Source organism: Hippoglossus stenolepis, chromosome 7 (genome assembly GCF_022539355.2).
Source record: "Hippoglossus stenolepis isolate QCI-W04-F060 chromosome 7, HSTE1.2, whole genome shotgun sequence".
NCBI classification, from domain to species: Eukaryota; Metazoa; Chordata; class Actinopteri; order Pleuronectiformes; family Pleuronectidae; genus Hippoglossus; species Hippoglossus stenolepis.
This window is the reverse complement of record NC_061489.1, coordinates 11,364,521-11,385,944: the sequence shown is the minus strand read 5'-3', so window position 1 is coordinate 11,385,944 and position 21,424 is coordinate 11,364,521. Positions and strand designations below refer to the sequence as shown.

At 41.6% G+C, this 21,424-nt stretch overlaps 1 protein-coding gene across 1 annotated transcript; it reads right to left on the bottom strand.

Annotated features, from left to right (window-relative positions):
- Positions 1-105: 105 nt before the first annotated feature.
- Positions 106-806, bottom strand: atoh1b (atonal bHLH transcription factor 1b). Its single transcript, XM_035161860.1, has one exon. The coding sequence runs from the start codon at positions 784-786 to the stop codon at positions 145-147; it is 642 nt and encodes a 213-aa protein (XP_035017751.1). The 5' UTR covers positions 787-806; the 3' UTR covers positions 106-144.
- Between the last annotated feature and the right edge of the window lie 20,618 nt (positions 807-21,424).

The following is a 21,424-nucleotide window of genomic DNA, read 5'->3' as shown; positions in this document are numbered from 1 at the left end:
TTTTCTTTCATTTGGCTGTGCAACATCTAAGCTATAAATCATGACAGGAGAATATAGTTCTATCATATGATCAACATTTCTACAAGCTGTGATATTTGGTTCCCCTACAGACACTGAGTGTAAGCCGTCGGTGGTTAATGTCTGTCACTGTCTCCCACTCTGACTCTCCTCCATGTCACTGAGGTGTGAGGATTCTCCATCACTGGAAGAGGTTGTGGATTTGTTTGACCCCCGCTCGGAGGGCGCTCCGAGTATGATGAGGTGACCCAGGGAGGCGGTGTGACTCCTCATGGAGGTCTTGTCCGCTGAGCCTTGACACGGACTCATGCACTCCGTCTGAACCACGCCGACCAGGAGATCCGACAGCTCCGTGATGTAGATCTGCGCCAGTTGCAGGGTGTCATACTTGGACAGCTTCCTCTCGTTCTCCAGTGAAGGGATGACGCTCCTCAGCTCGTCGAACGCTTTGTTCAGGCCGTGCATCCTCCTCCTCTCCCTGGCGTTGGCTGCGACGCGCCGGTGCTTCATGGGGCCGCAGTGGGTCATCTGGCCTCCCTCTGCTGCCATCTCACAGTCCGTCTCTGCAGAGGACACGCACTCAGGCTCCTCACTCGATATTGGCCCGAGTCTGTCCAGTGAGATGCCTGCGTCTGGAGCTCCGTGCACGTCCCTCCGCGAGTACGCGCGGACTGCGCTTGAAGCTATCCAACTTTTGGAGTTGATGTGGGCCAGGCTGAAATCCTCGGGGTACTCCGGCCAGCTGGAGCTCTCCGCGTGTGCAGTCATCGCTGTGAAGGGCCCGTGGTCGTGCGCGACAGGGGAAGGTCACACAGGAGAAGACTGGCTGGTGTCCTCGTCTCTGGGGTGGGTGGCACCGCAGCAGCATTTTATACGGCCTCCCCTCAGCCACCTTGGTGTCACTCCCATGCAGCCCGCAGACAGCCTGACAGCCTTGCAGCCTCAGGAGGCAGCAGCCAATCGCACAGTCCCCTCTGACCCTGTCAAAGAACAATTAGACAATGCTCGACTTTTCTTCTCCCATTGTGCTTTGTAACTCAATCACGACCTTGTTATTATCCCCACACAGCGGGGGGCCGCCAGTATTAATCATTTAAGAGCTCGGTTTATAGTTTTCTAAAGCATAAAGATGATCTGAAGAACTTATTCAGTAAAAAAGACTGGGCCGCGTCTTTTGGCTTAACCAGTGCATTTTCCCGAAATAGCCACAATAAAGGTAACAAGTGCGCACGCCAAAAAATGCTTTTACACTTATTAGTACATTTAACAACTTTTAAGAATAGGCTCAAACATGTTGTTCTTATCTATTTTCTTTTTCCACAAAACAATTTTTACGCACACTATCATTCAAGGTTTGAACATCATCATCATCATCATCATCATCGGCATCATGGACCTCCGCCCTGCTCTCATTCCATGGAAAAAGGACATGGCCATGTTTCTCATGAGCTAAGGAGCTGACTTCTTCTTTGGGTCTCACCCTTGAAGGAGTTGGCATGGGCTGGGGTTTGTTCTCAAACAAACAGTAAAAGGTGGAGGATATTCCTCGGATTATTTGCTGAAGAATAATAAAAGGAACAGGTGGGAGACCAGGCTGGAGACACACCTGTCTCTGGCAGAGACACCATAACTGATAACTGTTGTCTGAAGGCAGTTTATGAATCATTTAGAGAGAAGCGAGCTTCAAAACATACACGAGCCACATTGGAAGACGTTCAACTATCCATATCATTACAGTACTATTTAATATATAATTATTTTATTTCTGTGTCGTTTGGCCCATTACTTTTTAGAATTATGACTTCCCTCATGCATCTTCTTCCGGTATGAGGCAGAATATACAAAATGGTATCCAGTTTTACAGAGTACACAATCGGAATATTCCACGTTACATGAATAATATGAATATTAAATCGTTATTATAATATATATGAATTTAATAATAACATTTATTTCTGTTTCATGCCAATGCATTTGGCTAATCCCTTCGTGGGATTATAAAAGAACCCTGATACAAACGCATACATCTCTCAGTATTACAATTACTATAAAATGTGAATATTCATATATACATGAATAATAGAGGTTTTTATTATAATTATGATGATGGTTAGTATTATAAGAAGTAGTAATAGTAACAGTATATGATCATGTGAATCTTTCATTATGATTAGGGTTATTATTAGTAGTAGCGTTGTTGTTGTTAGAGATTAAGCTTTCTTCTCCTTCAAAGTACCGAAATGAACAAAGATAAATGAGACTACAGTTATTAATGGTCACGTGGGCCCCTGGCCTGTGCCTATCAGCTGGTGTCCCCTGGCACCCCACCCAAACTGCGCACCTCTGTCACAAGCAGTGTCAGCCGTGCACGTCTACCATATGCCGCGGCGCACACACACACAAGTGTGCACCGCGGCCGCAGCCCTGACGCCCAGTGACGCTCTGACGCTAATCACTCATTAGATCATCAATTACAGGAGCGGGTCTCCTCAGCACCAGTGGACCTGGCTGAGATCTGATGCTGTTGTGGTAATGGAGACTCGGACAAGTTCTTACATTGCGCACCGTCACCCCCTCCTCCTCCTCTGGTCCAGTCTCCATGTTGTTGCGTGTGTGACAGTCTGATAAAGAAAATCACCGTGACCCGCCCCTCCGCCAGCAGTTTAATGAGGCCTGCTCTTCACTTGAATAAATCGGCACACGCTCTCCGTCCCGGGGTGTCCATTCATTTTCTTTTTCTCTTTTGGGTGGGGGGGCGACATGAATATTTCATTCCTCCAGCACCAGTGCCAGCGCAACAGCCTGCAACCCTGCGTCCACACTTCCCATCTGGTGCGGGGCGTGAGCGGGGGGCGTGGTGAGGAGGTGTGAGGGAACATGTGAGGTCAACCTCCACTGACCTCCTGCAAGAGAGGGAGAGACTGGTGTGTGCACGGTTGTGTCTGCCTGTCACACACACACACACACACAGACAAACTGTCAACTGGCAAGTTATGGCAACTTTCGTTCCTAGTATCCTTGAGGGCCATGAAATCCATTTGTAATGGTGGCCTCCATTACAAATCAAAGAGTTGAGTTAAGTGAATGTAATTATTGCTGGGCAGTGGTGGATGATTTAGTCTGCAGCACGCAATCCTAAAATGCAACAGCTTGCAAGTACAAAAATCTCCATTTCAGCTAAATGTATTGAAGGTATGAAAAGTAAAAATCATTGCACCCCCTGAGCGTTATGGTCCTCGGGTGGATCCTGATGCCTTAATGTGTACAGAGCATTTTAATGTCAGTGCCAATATATTTAACTGCCTTGAAAATTGTTAAATCCTTAAGTTTTGCAAGCTGCACCATTCTATTTACAGCGCTGTTAAATGTGCAATGTAACTTGTAACTACTGACTCACACATAAATAAATCTAGTGGAAAACAAAGTGCAGTATTTCCATCTTAAATGGAGTCGAGGTGCAAGTTGCATGAAATGGAAATGCTCCAGTAAAGGACAAATATGACAGAAATAAATGCTTAAGTGTACTTAAAGTTACCATCCATCACTGTGGAGAACTGATAGAATGTTGCAACAAACAAGAGACGTACTGAACAAGAGGTAACTGCAAAACATCTGAGGAATTTCTGATGGTTTAAGTCTGTGAAGCTTCTAACGCTTCCATATCATGGTATTAATGCTAGCACTTAGAAATATACTGGTATAACTAATTTAACTGGGAACTTTGCAATGTGAAAATATAAACAACAACAATAAGCTTTGCTTGAGTCGATAAGAGAAATTAAATACCTGTCAAGTTACTGCAAATAACAAACATCCACAGGTGGATGCAGGTGTTTTATTAATCTGCAACCAAGCCTCTCAAATAACGTCCCTGTTTTGATTTCTCCAAAACTACAGGCACGGATTTCACCAGCTGCAGATACACCACCACCTCCGTTAGTGACGACAAATCAGCCTCATTGATTTTGCTCAGGCCTAGACAGGAAACCTTCACATGTTTGTGTAGCCAGCAGAATATTTGCTTTGGCCCCTGAGGTATAGGTTTATGCAATTATCTGGAAAATATTTCTGAATAAAACCCAGAACCCAGTCAGAAACTGAGCAAGAGCTGATTTATGGGTTTTGGAACAAGCTCCTGGACTCAGTTTTGGACGACTCTGTATGCGTAATGACCAGAATGTCCTGTGTATTGTCAAATTAAACAAATTTCGTAGGATATATTACTAATATAAACTTCGGTGTGCCCAAAATGCCACTACAATTTTCCTAACTCATTTTATAGCAGATGGTTTCATTACATGTAACATTTACTTGGCAACTGTTTATCTTGACCTACAACTATTCAAAACTTGAACACACAACCAGCAAACCACAGCGCTGACTCCTACTGTACGCGCTGCTGTCACTGCTATTCAACTGTGAATAACCATTTTCATTTGACACCACACACTGTTAGTGGTTTCGATGCCACTTGGTGTCAAATTAATATGGTTCGATGCCTCTAAACCAATCATACTTTTTGTTTGCAGCTGGTCGCCGTAAGAAACACTCATTTTGGCAACGTTTCCCGTTCCATTTTTCCTCATTACGAACAGGCTGATAAAAGAGAGAGAGAGAGAGTCCTTACAATAATAATACATTGTGTCATTGTTCTAATTTCTAGTAAATGAAGCAGACCTAATAGTGAAATTAAACCGTTGCTCCTGCCACTGGGGACGCCTTAAAACCTCCTCACTTTATATCCCTGGGGAGCCACAGTCGGGGAAACCAGGGCCTCGAGCAATCTATAATTAATTCAACGCTATTTTCTGAAGCCTCACTTTGAAGTATTGTGTCTCTGTTTCATTGTCCACCTGTTCAAGACATTGTGACACCTTTCTACGACTATTATACATCCATGCACGCTACATATGGCTGCGACATTAATGCGACATTCATTTATGGGTCTGTATTTTTCATTGGAGGGAGATAAGTAGGCACTAATGGAAAATTAGTAGACTGACAGTGCAGTGACTATAGATAACTTTGGTAATTGGAATCGATTACTTGGAAACTGAACATTGTCCATATTTATATACTGGGACTGTTGATATTATTTAGAATTAGTAGAATAAAGTTCTCTTCAGGAAACTTTCCAGGGAACTAAAGAATATTATGGACACAAATCACAAAGACAATAGAATAACATATATTGCCGTATGTTTTACAGTGCAATGTAATTTTAAATATTAAAATATATATTTTGAACGTATTCCCTGGGTGTCCACCTCCTGAATCATATCTGTCCCACTCTTTTAGACGTTTTGATCCCATATAAAATTGTCTATATAACAAATAAACAGGTACACATGATTTTAACCCTATGACTCTTTGGGTGTCTTCTCCTTCTCCACTGATGCACTGTAGGCCTCAGTGGATCATCTAGTGATCCACTTGTGTTGTAATTAAAGGCTCAGTCATTTCCTAACAAAAGACTGTTTCCTTTCTTTGTCACACCACCGTGCACCAGCAACAGTGAACCCCTTGATGTTGGTAGCAGTCTACTCTGTAATTATCCCCACACACCCCGAGCAATGGAGGTGGTTCTGGAGAGCAAAGAGAGAAATCTTAAAGCCGGGGATTCAGACGCAAATTAGGACAATTAGCGGCCTCATTAAATTGGGAAAAGGGAAGTAATATTCTAGTTAAAGTAATGGTTCATTAAGTCAATGTTATCTGTGCTAACAGGCTAATTGATGAACTCCTAGGGAGGGACAATGAGTGGAGATGACTTCTCTCTTACAGTAGAGCGGCACTGAGCTGGACCCGTTGCTGCGTTTGCAAAGACATAATATATATCTTCAGTCTTGATTGTGTTCATTTAAAACGTTTTTTACTGTGAACATATAATGCCTTTCTATAAGGAAATAGCTGCACAGCACTGTGCTAAAGTGAAGGGAAGTGTCACCAAGCTTGAAATCAAGTGTCAGCCGGGGGCCGTTTTTAAACACATGATGTAAAGGGAAGAGAAGGGGCCCCTGAAGGGTCCACACAGCTGGAAGGGGACAGTCAAGCAGGTCTTTACTCAGTCTGTAGTAAAACCTGCACCACTGATCACAAGTTACTCTAAACTTACCATCTCTAAGAACAAGTCTTACAAAGAGTAGGAAAACATATAATATCCTATGATCAGATGTATGGCTGGAGTCATATCAATGATTACGTACTTAAATCATTATCAAAAGTGAATTGGCCTCTGTAGAAATATATTTTCATTTAGTTAATCAACGTTTTTGGTTTAATTCATATTTTTCAATTAAATTTATACTTTTACTAGAGTAGAGTCAATTAGGCCTTTTCTAATCATACATCAATAATATTTAATACATTTAATGTGTTCTTTTCCCACTCTAGTCTTTAGAGTGGTGGCAAGTATACAAATGTATACAATTTATACCATAATAGCCAATAACAATGTGAATGCATCTCTGTGTGACCTTCCTTTAATACTATATGCTGATAGCTTGTACGTTTTCATTTTAAATACAGGACTGTTATTAACAGAGTAAATGTAAAGTGAGGTATACGTAACTGAAGGATCTGAATACTTCTTCCAGCACACCATGTGGTCTATAGTGTCCCTCTGCACAAACACATTTTCTCCTTTTGTAAAATGAATTTACTGCTCATCAGTGGTGTGGCCTTCACTTAAACCTTCAGAGTGCTTGATCAAGCCTGAAAGAGAAGCGGTTAGTTCTAATGGTCCGTCCTCCTTCATTCATGACGCTCTTTTCGTGTACCAGCGCACCATATGGCAGATATGAAGTGGGCTGTATGGAGCCAGTCCATCAAAGGGAGAGAAAAGGCTTCCATCAGGGCCTCAGAGAACTGTCAGATGAACACTTAGGATTTGTAATGGTTGCTCAAGTAATTGTGTTTCTGATAACATCTTTACATGACGCACAGAAAATCACATCATGTGAACTAAACATGTCTTCATTGCAATTCATTTTTACCACAAAGGAACACATAGTTACTCAGACTTATGGCTGCCTGGTCTTTACTCAACACATAAAAAAATTATATTAAGTTAAAATCATATACAAACCAAATCATCATATACGGATATAAATCTATCAATATTGAATGTGCAATGTAATTTGACAGTCCTGTATTAAATACAACTTTTCTATTTAACTAAGCTATTAGACTTGTGATTAAAGTTGTGTAAATTTTCTTATCTATTGAATCAGCTTATGTTTGCTAGCTTAGCTTAGCTTAGCTTAGCTTAGTTTAGCTTAGTTACTTTACATGGATACAGAAGCAAGAACCCCCTTTGAACAGATAAAACCTAACATTCAAATGTGAATCAAGCAAATAAGCAGAGACAATGCAAATGCAATTAGATAATGTCAGATAGCGACAACATATAGATATTATCAGGCATGTATTGTATTGAATTAACAGTGAAACCAATTAGAAAGCACAGCTTATATTTTACATGTTATAAAAGCTTAAATTTTCAATCAAGAATTACTTCCTCAATACGGATTCACCAATAGTCTAAAAGGACACTATAAATGCAATGTTGATCTCAATATTTAACAGTTAAGCAGTGAGTGGAATCCAATATCCTGGGGGGCTTGGCTCTGCCCCACGTTCACTGTAATATATAATAATAGTGCTTTATGTAAAATACACGCGACGCACATCATTCAAAAATGTTTTTTCCCAAATGTCATTTGATTTATAATAGTTTGGTGTGAAAGTTCTCACATTGAGACAATATTGAAAAGAGAAACGATAAAATGATTTCAAATGCAAAAACTGGACCATTATAATCAATGTTGATCCATTCTTGTGACTGCTGTTAAAATATACATATTTCACTTTCAAACCTATAGCGACTTTTCTTACATTTTATTTAAATTAATAAAACAAGATTCATAACAAACATTGAAAATGTCAAAGGACAAAAGACTTTAGTTTGAGGAAAGTTTGTAAATCATTCCATTTAGAAGGTGCATAGTAACTGAATCCAGTTCTGCCAATATTGGTGTGTACATGAGGGATTTCTAAAGTTAAGTTAAGTTAAGTTAAGAGAGAAGAGAGCTTAGGTAATATGGAAGCTTTAACAAAAGAGCTTTATGTTTGAATAACATGGGATGACTTTCTCCTTTCATTTGTAATGAAGTCCATCCAACAGTGATACAGGGAGAAATTAATGTTTGCAGAATGAACATGTTGAATGAACAACTTTACTGGGATAACAGGGATTTGCAATGTAAAGACTGGATGGTATTCACCCAAAAAAAGAGTCCAGGGTTCAAATATAAACAACACACTTTAATGATAAATAAATTACTTAAATGATAAGAAATAAACAAGAAAAACTCAATTTAAACCATTGAGTGTCTCAGACATGTGCAGAGTAAATGGTAAAAAGCAGCAAAAGTTTGGACAGAATCTAATTAACATACTGATACAAATTAACTTTTGATGGTCCAACGAAAGCAACAGATTACTGGAGGATTTAGCTTCAGGGTGAGTTTAATAGGTTCAATAGGGAAAACACTTTTTCTCTCCGCTGCTTGTTTTATTTATTTCGTGGGATTTGAGAGATACTCATGCTGATTTTGATTTGCTGTAGTTGTGGATGTAAACATGACAATTTAAAAGTCTGTAAACCTTAGGTGGCCGATTGAGTAGTAACAAATACGATATATAAAGGAATGACTATGAACAAATTCTAACTGACCAAACTGACATAAAAAGGCCACATAAATAAACGAAAACCATGTAATATCACCAGATACCACCAGATGGAGACAACACTACATACTTGCTAGTCGTGAGTTACTTGAATATTGAGGGAGGTTTTATTCCTCAAGTAGAAAACTGAGACAAACTAAATATGTCAGACGCCACAAGTAAAATTTTCCTTTAAGAGCTGACAGGTTTATTTATCAGTTATCTACCAGACACAGCTACACAGTTGTCTGAGGTGGGGGAGGGGTAATGTCTGGAGGCTCCACTGATGGTCAACATTCAGAAAGCCATTTACTGTGAGCATGATGTGTATCTTATAATAATAAGATCCTGCTCAGTTCACTGGGGATTACATCCCTCATGATATGGACAATGACAACATGTGATTGTATCCTCGATGCAGCAGCTGCAACTCGGAACCTTCTGCGTTGATACCAGTGTGACACACGGGGACGAATCATGGTCTCACTGGTCATTTCCTGTCATTTCCATTATCAGTGATAAAGTAAACCCGGATAAGAGAGCGTCCTCTCAGCCGGGCCAGTGTCAGGCAGCTGTCAGTAGAGAGCAGTAGCGCTCTGCGTTGGGGAGACGGGCTGCATGAGGAGCAGCATGTGGCCTGTTTAGTCAGATAAGATGAGCAGCACTTTGTCCACTGACCTCTTTGACCTTGCGGGCTGAATTAAACGTGCTGCACAAAGTGAGAGCTGTTAGAATAGATGTTACGAAGCTGTTATCAATGAGCGATCCGCAGGAAACGAATGACCTTCAGCGTCTTCAGTGTCCGTGGAGTCAGTGAACTGCCTTGGAAATCATGGCCTGACTGCTCCTCACATCTTCCTCTTGTCAGCCTCTTTGACTCAGTCTCTCACCCTGTCTATTGTCTGCAAAAAGCTTTTTGAAACTAAGTGAGTTTCCCACGTTTAACTGACAATTGCCATACGGATAAGAGAGTGGGAAGATCCAGGGGATAAAGTACAATATTTAGCCGGGAAAAAAAGGAGACGGATAATTATGTCTGTCATGATCACGGTCAGAGGGTTAGTTCAACAAAATTATTTCATTAGGCGGATAGTGACAGCCACAACCAGCTTCAATTATAATGGTGCCATCCCTGTAATTTGGCAGTAAAGATTGTTCATCAAGCTTCAGTATGGATTTTCTATGGTTGATTAATGTAATTGGATTGAGAACCACTGATGTCTCAGTCTGAACTGACGTCTGAGCTCATGTCAGATTCTGCAGCAAAAGGCTCCAACTTTATACTTGTTTTTTTCAATTATGGCTGTCTGAGTGCCTGTGGTGTGTGTGTGTGTGTGTGTGTGTGTGTGTGGGGACCGGGTATTACTCGTTTTGTGGGGACCTCAATCTGTTTACACAGTTACATTATGGGGACATAATTCACCTTACATTTTAAAGTGAAGACATGTTCTAAGGTTAGTGTTAAAGTTTGGTTTAGGCTTAAGATTAGGTTAAGGTTAGGTTTAGCTAAGTGGCTATGGCTAAGGCTGGAGAAAGTCTCCAGGAAATCAATGAAGTCAATGTAATGACCTCTGAATTCATGGAGACACGTCTGTGTGTGTGCGTACGTGTGTGTGTGTGTGTGCATGGATATGTGTATATGTGTGTGTTTGTGTGTGTGTAACAAAGGCAGAGAGTGAGCGTAAAGGAGCTTTCAGTGTTTACCAGGTGACAATGAGGCAGCGTGTCCAGCGCAGTGAGGGGTCATGTATAAATAACCTTCATTATGAAAAGAGCAATTTTCTGCACCTGCCTGCTAATTGTTCCCATGCCGACACTCTGGATTGGTGTTATCGCTCCTTTTAAATCACTCCCTTTAGTTAGAGAGAGAGGCGTGAGGGTGGGGGATGATGTAAGGGAGGTGGAGGTAGAGAGAGAGAGAGAGAGAGAGGTGAGAGTGGTGAAGCTGAGCTGCATCTTAAAATCGCTGTTACAGTCGTCCAGTGATTTCCGTCCCTAATTTGAGCTGGCGTTGGGGTGCCAAAGGATTAGTAAAGGTGGTTATGGTCCCTGCATGGTACTCCCTGTCCATCCTCGCGGCCCCCTTCTTTGTCGTGCTGCACGTAGATGAAGATAAAATGTTAATGTCATAAATCTTAGGGTTTATCCGGGACGTACATCCCTGGGCCCCGGGGCTAAACTGAATGGAAATCATTAGCACCTCGTCCTTCACTATGATCCGCGGCCTGCGAAGTGCAAGTGAGGGTGTCAGGGGAGGGTGCCATGGGTGAGCGTCTTGGCTCTGGGAAGTAGTGAACAGAGATGGATGAGGCCAGAGAGGCAAAGGTGAGGGGTGAGGAAAAAAGAAAGAAAGTGGAGGAGAGTGATAGAAGCTGAAGTGTGTACTCGAGAGCTGTTGTATAGGATGAGAGGTGTAGAGGAGACATTAAACAAGCATGAACAACCCTCCCTACAGTTTTGAATCGGAGCCAGAATCACATCCAAGCTTGAACAAGATCATTTTCCAGCGCAGTGCGTTGGTCTTTTTCCGCAAACTTGTTGTTTTTATGTTATTTATTCATCATCAAAAGGGAATTTCAGAGTGTCAGGGTCCTGCTGCATTCAAATTTGTGGTACTTAACAAGTCAAATTATGTTTGCATGATTTATTCAGTCGTAGATGGAAGATAAACTGACAGACAGGTAACACTGGTGTGAAGTGCTGACTAACATGCCTGTAAGTGGGATGAACTTGCTGATAGAAATCAAACTGGATTCCCTGGAAATGTAGCTTTTTCTCTCTGTTGCCAAGAGGAGATGAGAAGCTCAGTAAAACTTGTCTTTCTGTTGTGCAGCAAGTTTCTGTCCAAAGGTAAAACTGTTGTTCTACTGTCATACTTTCGTATGGATTTAATCTCTCTAAACAGATCCTGCATGTGAAGATGCCGACTGTCTGGAAGAAAAACACATACAAAAAATATTGCTGTTTGTGTTTTGTGAGGAGAAATGTTTGACTGATGCCATAAAAGAGACTCGTCGGTCTGTAAACAGTGTATGACAAATAGAAGATGGAGTCTTGGCGCGGATATCTGTGGGATGAGATTTATAAGGATTTAACAAATTAAATATAACATGTTACTTGAGATAAATGGTCTTAATTACATTAGGACAGAGTGAGACATTTTGAAAATCCAACATTGGAAATAAGGCAAAACAGTGGTTAGCACTATTAAAAAGGTTCCTGGTTCTAATCCCGATTTGAACCTTTCAGTGTGGAGTTTACATGCTCTCCCCTTGTCTGTGTGGGTTTTCTCCAAGTTCTCCAGCTTCCCCTGAAAGATGTGAAGACTGAGCTTAGGTTGATTGGAGACTACAGACTGACCGTAGGTGTTAATTTGAGAGTTAATTGTCTCTGTACCTAACTGTACATGCACATGCTGCTCGGAAAGTCTCATCTTAGTTGTTCTGACTTTGGTGTGCTCATGTGCTTTGAAGTCGGAAAGTGGAAAACACACGTAAACAACGCTGTGAACAACCTGTGTTGTATTTAAGTGTTTGGAGCGATTAAACAATATCTTGACTCTGTGTCACAATATTTGCATAATAACCAGGAGAAAAGACAAAGGGTCATGGGTGAGTGAAAAATAAATAATGTAAAACGTGCAGATACATTAGAAAAATATCTGAATTGGCTAAAAAGTGTTAGGTACTTGTGAGAGATGGACATAAAGTTTAATATGTGATAAAAGTGTAAAATTTGACAAGTTGTCATTAAAAGCTACTATTTAGAGTGTGAAGGTCAGTTGGTCGGACTTGAGATAGATTCTCATTTTCCCAGTCAGTAACCCATTTTTCCAATTATTCTGACACCTAATGAACGTGCAATTGGCCCTGCGATGCGCTGGCGACCTGTCCAGAATAAACCCCACCCCAATGTCAGCTGGGATTGGCTCAGGCCCCTGCTACCCTGAAAGGATAAGCTGTACAGTCGATGGATGGATATTGAAAATAAAAAAAACTGTGTAACTGTAGCAGTGTATTTGGCACCACAAAGGCTTTCACAGTCCCAATTTTTCATTTTCTTTTTGAGTCTACAATGCGGACTGTTTTATTACTTTCATCCCAAACACATCTATGGCTTTTTATTGTCCCCACAGTGGAAAATTTAGTTTGGATTCTGTTATTAAGTGTGCACCACAAAGAAATAACCAGACCAAGCCTTTCATGAATGATCACAGACCAAACAGAAACCCAAACAGAGCAGGACATGTCACACAAGCTACAATACTTTAGATACAATAAGTGGCCGAGGACATCTGCAGGGCATCAGTAAACCAGAAAGGTGGAAAAGCACAGAGCAGAATCGTGGCTCTTTTGTTTCCTCGCTTGGGGCGAGACTTGTTTTCTCTTACACTCACTCGCTCACTCATTCTCACACGCACAACAAAGCATCCACGATCAAAACCATATATGGATTCTGTTCGATGCTGCATTCTCAGTTCTACTTTGACAACTGTGCAGGGTGAGTGGCATCCCTGCTAAGAATAAAGGATGATAGAATAAAGATCCAGGGAGGTGTTGCTGAAAGGACGCGGGGTGCCCAACACGCCGGGCATCCCAAGGTCAGGAGCAGTGCCCTCTGGCAGGAGGCGCTGTGAGGAATGACAATGTCAGACAGAGACCTCCCTCACCTCCCCGGACCTGTCAATTTGGCTGCGATAATTTATCTCTCTCTCGTTAAATATAAATATTGTAAATCACAGCGTGCTCCTGCACCATTAGGAGGGCTTCATCTGTCAGCCACAGACCCTGGCTAATGGCCCTTTGTAGGCAGAGCACTGGTGGAGGCAGCACATCAGCCCACATACTGGTCGGCCTCATCATTTGTTGTTCACTGAGATGTCCCGCCTCCAACCTGGAGGACCACCACCTCTCCTCTCCCTCAGCTGTAGGCTTACACTGTACAAGACCATCCTTGTAGTTCTCTGCAACAATAAGGTAAACTCCTTCAAATGATACTTGCACTAGTCAAATTCTGTGCCTGCGCAGTTTTACTCCAGCTCTCTCTCGGTTCTGTGGGTGGTGGTGCACAGCCCCGTGCGGTCGATGTCCAACTTCTCAGAGGGATGAGTGGAAGCAAGTTAGGTTAACAAATCTTGACTCAATCTCTTAGCAAATTTGTCAAATAATCATAAACCTTGGTAGATATCTTCAGGCCTTGGTTGGAATTGGCCTACCAAAGCATTTTCATCCTGACCTACAGGGGGCAAAAGAAATACCAAAAATATGTAGCTCAGAACCCAACCGTCCATTTGCCATTGAGGGTCGTGGGGGGTGTGGAGCCAATTCCAGCTGACATTGGGTGAGAAGCAGAGTACATCCTGGACAGGTTATCACCGTATCACAATTAAAGACAAACAACTATTCACACCGAGAGTCAATTTAGAGTCTCCCATTAACCTGAGCTCCACTTTGCATGTCTTTGGTCTGTGGGAGGAAGAAACCCACTCAGGCTTGGCTTCAGATTTTACCGTCTTGCTGTGTGGCTTCAGTATTAACCACTGCACCCACATGCCGCACTAGTGGCCTAATGGTCAAAACCCAATGGGCGGTGCCAACCCAATGAACTACCATATTTATTGGTGCAAGTGGGTGGGGCCTACCACAGCGTCGCTCATCCTGAACAAGCACATTTAGTTTCCTTCACACCAGATGAAGTGGAGACAAATGAATGGATGAAATGCTACGTACATTGTCACCATGAAACAAATGTGTGATCTGTCTTTAAAAACAAGTGAACCTGCTGAAGTTGTTCAGCTTCCACCTGAAACCTCCTCGTGTGTTCTCACCGCCTTTATTCATGCCGATTGAGATTGTGTTGAGTCTAACAAGGTTAGAACCCATGGATCACTACTTGCAGCTATAGTTAGACATGTTGCTCTACATCATTGATATTAATAGCGACATCACACACATACCCATGTGTAATGGGTAATAATATAATAATATATTATGCTCATACAATGTATAATTCTTTATTTATCACCGTCAAGCTATACTCATTTCATTAGTTTGTCAATCAATAGCATTAACCTTTGTTTAAAAGGTAAAACTTTAATACTTTTTAACAATGTAGCACATAGATCAGAATATTTCAGACTGCCTACAGTGCAGGTGTAGCATCTCTCTCGGCACATTTCTATTTAAATATGCATCCCATCTGTACTCATGTTAGTATGTCATTAATTACAGGTTTATTGGACTCTCACTTTATATTAGGTTTGCAGTTCTGTATATTGTAGAGTTGTTATCTGACAAACTCTGGTCCAGGTGTGCTGCAGCTCTTGTCTTGAGGGTTAAGTTGTTAAACCATCTAAAGTGCAACTAAATTACTTTTTACAACCTGGCAACCTAAAGGTTTACCATAAACATGGCTTCTTACAATGTTTTGAACATTAATAAAGTCACATATTATAAACTCTTTATTAAGTGAGGCTGACATGTAACGCTGAGTAAACTGTTTCTCAAAGCTCACATCACCTCTTGCTGCCCCCATTACTCTTACACTAAAAGCTGTGTGTAAACCATTTTTATACATTCATATTCTATACTGCAACATCTTTTCTTTTGTTTTTCTTTTACTTTCACATGTTCTCTTGTCCACCTTGCTTTTGACTATCTGATCCCATCTGCTCCTGCAAGAGGATTTCCCTGGCGTGGGATCAAACCCACACAGACGCGGAGAGAACATGCCGACTTCACACAGAAATGCCCCAGCCGAAGCTGGACTTAAACCAAGAACCTTATTGCCAGTGTGGTGCTAACTAATCCACTGCAACCTCGCTGTATGTTATGAATAAATAATAAATTCAGGATAAATAATGATCAAATTTAACTATGCAACAGTTTATCTGTCCCACCTAAACAAGTATAATCTAGCACATCATGCAATCAGGAGCCTGATGGGAGGAGTTTGGTCGTCATGAGATCCACCTCAGCTGCAGGTGAGTATATAAGCTCTCCCTCTCCCCCATGGCTTCCACAGCATTTGGTTTCTGTTGTCATCGGATTTCTACATTACTGTCCATTTCCTCAACTAAACTAATTTTTAGTTTAAATGTGTGTGAGGCCTTTCCTACTTTGTCCAGCCTTGAGCTGGGCTGTGAGACCTGAGATCTGTTCTGGCATTAAATAGAGTATTTCAAGCCGTTGCGCAGGCAATTCATGGTCAGCATTGACTGAGTAGAGAATGTATTCAATGAGCGCTGCAGTATGTGTGTGTGTGAGTGTGAGTAATGTGTGTGTGTGTGTGTGTCCTTCACTTTTGCAGTAAGCATAGTTTTGTCTCACTGAAATTTCCTTCATGAAAGTCCTTGCTATACTTCAACTATGCAAGCATACAGTTGAGCCTTTAATTACTTATACACAGCTCCATGACCCAGCTCACTGTGATTATTATATCACTGAGCTACTGCTTTCGGCAGAGCACCTCTTTTTTAAAAAAAAAAACAACAACTCCCCTCACTCACCCTTGGACTCAGCATTACATCAACAATACTAAAGTTGTTTGTTTACGCGCTGGTGGGGGGTAAACTCCGCGATAGTCTTTGAATGAGCTGTTAGCGCTGTGCACTGTTGTGCTTGTTAAATGCTTTGTTGGAAGTTTGACACTTCTCAGGCTGCACTCACCGCCGCCAACGGTATCCTTAAGTCATGAGGCTGTTTCATGCTGGGCCCCCTTGGGTGAGGGAGGGATGACAGGATAGCAGAAGAGGCAAACAACTACTGCGGGCATACACACACTCATATGTACAGACACACACACACACACACACACACACACACACACACACACACACACACACACACACACACACACACACACACACACACACACACACACACACACACACACACACATGCACGCACAGAGTCACCTTTAAAGTGTATGAGAGCTCCCTGATGCCAGGGCTGCCATACTGCATGACTAATGCAGCCCGCGAGTCACTGTTTCTCCTCGCCGTGTCCCAAAGAGCTGAATTAATTGGCTGTCATCATGGTAGCTCTCACTCACTCTCTCTACCTCTCTCTCCTACACACACACACACACACACACACACACACACACACTCAAACTGATCAAGATATAAATAAACTGAGTCAACATGACATTTAAGTGACAGGAAACCATAAACACTTTTTGCCCAACATTCAACGAGGCCCCCTGAACATATGGGAAGAATGAAAGTCAGACGTTTTTTTGGAAATCTTCCCATTTACGTCTTGTGTGAGTGTTAGACGAGAGACAATCCACTATCTCCAACATGTGTTCTGCCCGTAGGTTTGCTGCAATACATTTTGCAAGAACTGTAATTGCTGGCAGGATTATGTTCAGTGGTGATGTTTAGTCGAGTGCCGAAAGGGTGTCATTTCTGCACAGCATGCAAGTCGCAACAGTGAATTCATTTTGCAGATCTGAAACCAACCACTGGTTTAATTACAAGCAGAGACAACAGTTTTCTTTGAATCAAAGAAGTGATACAGCAGTCACTAAAGTCTTCAGACATGCACTGTAGTCCGGATATTTTCCAAAGGGGTGAAGAATGCAAATGTCCGAGTTAGATGCTCAGGATTTTTTGCGGAACATTTCCTGCCAGCCCCAGTTCTTGTGAACACTTGCAGGACACATGTCTTGCGTCCTGCATGCTCTACCCAAGCACCACTACTCACCTGAATGTTCCTGTTGATGTGAACCAACACATCTGATCTGGACAATCTCCTGCAGCATTCTTCATATATGAAGGGAAAATGTCTGCACCTAATTTTCTCGACATTTTCTGGAGTTCATGTCTTAAAGCAGCCTAAGAGGTGGATGGCAGCTGTACAAACATCTGATCTGGCAAGATCATGGTTTTTGTTAAGTGCAAGTAAACAGAAGTCAATGAGGAACTTTTTTCTTCATCAAACCAGACCACGATCTCTGTACAACCTTAGCCACACATAACCATGTAAACTGTAATATACTGGACTGTCTGTGAATATTTCACTTTCACATTCAGTATGAACATATTTGCAACTCATTAAGCATGTAAACTAATATATTCTCATTGAATGAATGAATATAAAAGATAATCCAGTTATAAGAACTACAGTAATCACCCCCCAGGTCCCTTTAAACACCCCTGCCCCCACTAAAGCCCTAAAGTTACACCAATAACTCCCCTTAAGTATCTACTTATATTGCGTTTTGTCTTCACTACTCCAAATTACTGTTCCTTTAACCAGTATGTGTGTGTGTGTGTGTATGTATGTATGTATGCAGTAATATTAGACATCATAATCACATAAACTTTATACATTTTACTCACAGAGGATATGCACTCTAATTAGATACAGTGGACGAGATAAACACTTTCTGTATAGCCTCTTTGTGAACGGACCCAATGAAGAGATAACATTTTAAAGACTCTCTCATTTGAACAGCTTTGAATTGTAATGCACTTAAAAGACAAAGAGCTTGGTCTGCGTTTCTATTTGCCTGCGCTGTGAACCATAAACAACATTTGTGTTTCTCAACAGTTTGCTCAGACTGGGAGAATAATGGAGTGTCATTCCGACTGTCTGCCTTTGCATAATGCTGTCTGAGTACTCATGCAGTATAATATCCTGTCTGTCTGAAAAGTGATTTGTTTTAAAGGATTTTTTTCTTTCTTTTTTCCCGAGCGCTGATCATCAGTGTAATACGGGAGCAGCAGAAAACCTACTCGTCAGACGGTGACGGGGATGTGCTGTGATGTGTACATTGTCTCAGATGGAGGGGGCTTTACCTTTTAATGACCTCAGACACGTTTTACTCGTGTGTGTCTGCGGAGAAGGGCTCTTGGTCCTCAGAGCTTTTCCTTTGCACAAGAATCCAGATGTTGTCGTCTGCTCATCTGGGATGAGAGAGCCCTTCAAAAACAACCTTTAAAACGTAGACGAAGCTCTGCTGTGTTGTATCATTTACAACATTTTTGTGAAAAGGCCTTTTATGACCAGCGCTCTGAACCTTTCCTCCCTGGGCTGCAGGAGCTCTAACCGAGTCCTACATTTTGAGTTCAGAACACTCTAAAGCTCTCATGTCAATAACAGCAGCTGTAAATTAGTTGAAAGGTTTTTCATTTAAAGTCATTTTTATACATCAAAAAATCTCTAGAGGCTTTAGGTGTGTGTGATAAAAGTCAATTGTTCTGTAATATAAGAAAAATGGCTGCATATGCTCAAAGTCCCATGAAAGAACCATGGGCCCCCGGGGCTGCAACGGGGTGAGGAACCGTTTTCTTATCAAGAGCCATTTAAATTCTTACAACATCCTACGAGGGCCATAGGCTTACAAAGTTACTGAATACACTAAACATCACTCTAACCTCTCTAATGCCATTACTGGAGCTGCTTTCCTTTAGTGAAGCTGGTCAGTCGGTCACTTTTTAAATGAGCTGCTCAAAGTGGCAGGTTTTCCGAAACAGAGAATCAAACGTCTCCTCAGAACGAAAAGTTTATACAGCTCCAGCAGAGGGAGGTTGTTGTTGCTTTGAGCTCATTGTTGCTATAACTCAGTGATTTCATGTTGAAGGTCTTCAGGCACATCATTAGATGGCTCAGCAAATATGTCCAGTTGCTTTTATTTACTTTTCATGTCCGAAAATATCCCCCAAATGCCTGAAGGAGTCCTGCAAACTCACCAGCGGGCTATTCAGATGTCATAGCAGGCTTTTGGTCTTGCAGAGAATGTTTTGTGTTTGTACACAATGAGCAATTTCTCTGTTGTCATAGACACTGTCAGAGTGAGTCTTATGAAAGCTTAAGAGCATTTGTTCTTTTAACTCATCCAGTTTAGCCGCATGTTTCCAGCTGTAATGACACTTAACATTTGCCTTTTTTCATCACTACAAACTACAAACACTGGTTTATCTGTTACTCCAACAAAATAAATTGTTTGTCCATTTCTCTTGGAAAGTGCAGCATTTCTAATCCACTTTTCTTGACAGTTGCCATGATGTTTGTCATAAACGAAGCGTTTCCTTCACCCTGACTGTGACCTGACAGTCACAGTCAGATGGGACCACCCTGAAGGACATGGTACTCCACTATGTTATGCGATTATCTTTTTATTGCAGAAAAGAATTAATCAGACATATGAAAAAAGTTTTTTCATATATCTGATTTATGAATCGTCTCGTGGGCCATATACCACCTGGAGGTCTTCAACTTTTTGCAAGGCCCTCATCCCCCCCCGTTCTCGTGTTTAGTAATAACGTTTAAAGTTCCCCTCCACTGAAGTTTTTAAACATGTCCAAGTTAACATCCCCCTTGTACGACTTATTTTAAGCAAAATAAGCAGTCAGCACCACCTAACACTGCATTCAACAAAAGACAAACTAACAAAAAAAATATTCTGAACAGATTGTATATAAAGATGGACGAAATAACGACTCCCCAAAACTGAGGATATAGCCTCTTGATAGCCACCTAGTGGCTGGCAGCAGTATAGGTCATAAATCCCGCTTCCTGCATGTAATGGATAAAGGGTGAATCATCTTGATTGACAGCTGAGACTGACTCGTGATTGGTCGAGCGCATGTATCAGCAGGGCTGCACTACCGCAGCTCCATCCCCTGATCGCTACAGCGCAGACTCTGGCCCCAAATGCAGAAGATGGCGCAGATCGTATCTGGGATACTTAAACTACTTTGTAGGAAGAAGTGCAGACGTGTCGTCCATCCTTATATACAGTCTACGATTCAGACAGCCAGGGTTTGTGATGCCATAAACCTGAGAAACCAATCGTCTGGGGCTCTGTGGGCTCCCCAGCAGGAAGGAGTGGAGTTACGTTTTAGTAATTTTAAAGCAATGAGGGGATTTCTTTTTTGCATTACAAATATTTTGAATATATAATTTTGAGGAACAAAGAAGAAGTGTAAGGGGTGTACTAATCTGCTGGAGTCTGACTTTAACTGTAAAAATCGTACTTAAGTTAATGCTTAACTCATGAGGAGTTAATGCTATAAATATTACAAGATGCATCATGAATTCCTTGTTGCTCAACAATAATCAAGACACTATGACTTAATGTGATCAGTTTACACTTAATGGATCATCAGTTAATAATCAGTAATTCACTGTTACTTCATACAATTGTTGATATGCAACCAACTCTGGATTCTTCTTAATATAAAGATTTTTTCTAAGGACCATGGCTTTGTTCAGCCTCTCTGATTAAAATCAGTATCCCTTCATGTTACTATGAGAACAGACAGTGGTATTTGTGTTGCAACGGTGACAACAAACAAAGATGCAGTAAAAACAAAATAATCCAGCAGGTACCAGGTGACAAATTACCGGAGAATGATCAGACATGTTTGAGTTCAACAGAGGTGCCAGAGGCCAAACCAATAAAGTAACGACAGAGTGTAAAAGGTGTCAGGGACTTTGTGACTTAAGGCATCTTTTTTATTCTGCCTGAGCAGGGTTACAGTTGTTTCACAGGTGGCTGACCTGAGAGCTCATAAGGCCTCAGCAGGAACACTTTAGATCAGGGGTGTTTTATGTTTAGTGTGAGGAATCGCCATCCTGTCTCTGGGATGGAGATAAGATGAACCTTGAGAGAGACTCCGCTCTCACTGAGGTAATGACGATCCCGACATGAATTGTAGTGACCT

Coding starts and splice junctions, on each gene's coding strand:
- atoh1b (XM_035161860.1), bottom strand. CDS start 786: ATGACTGCACACGCGGAGAGCTCCAGCTGGCCGGAGTACCCCGAGGAT.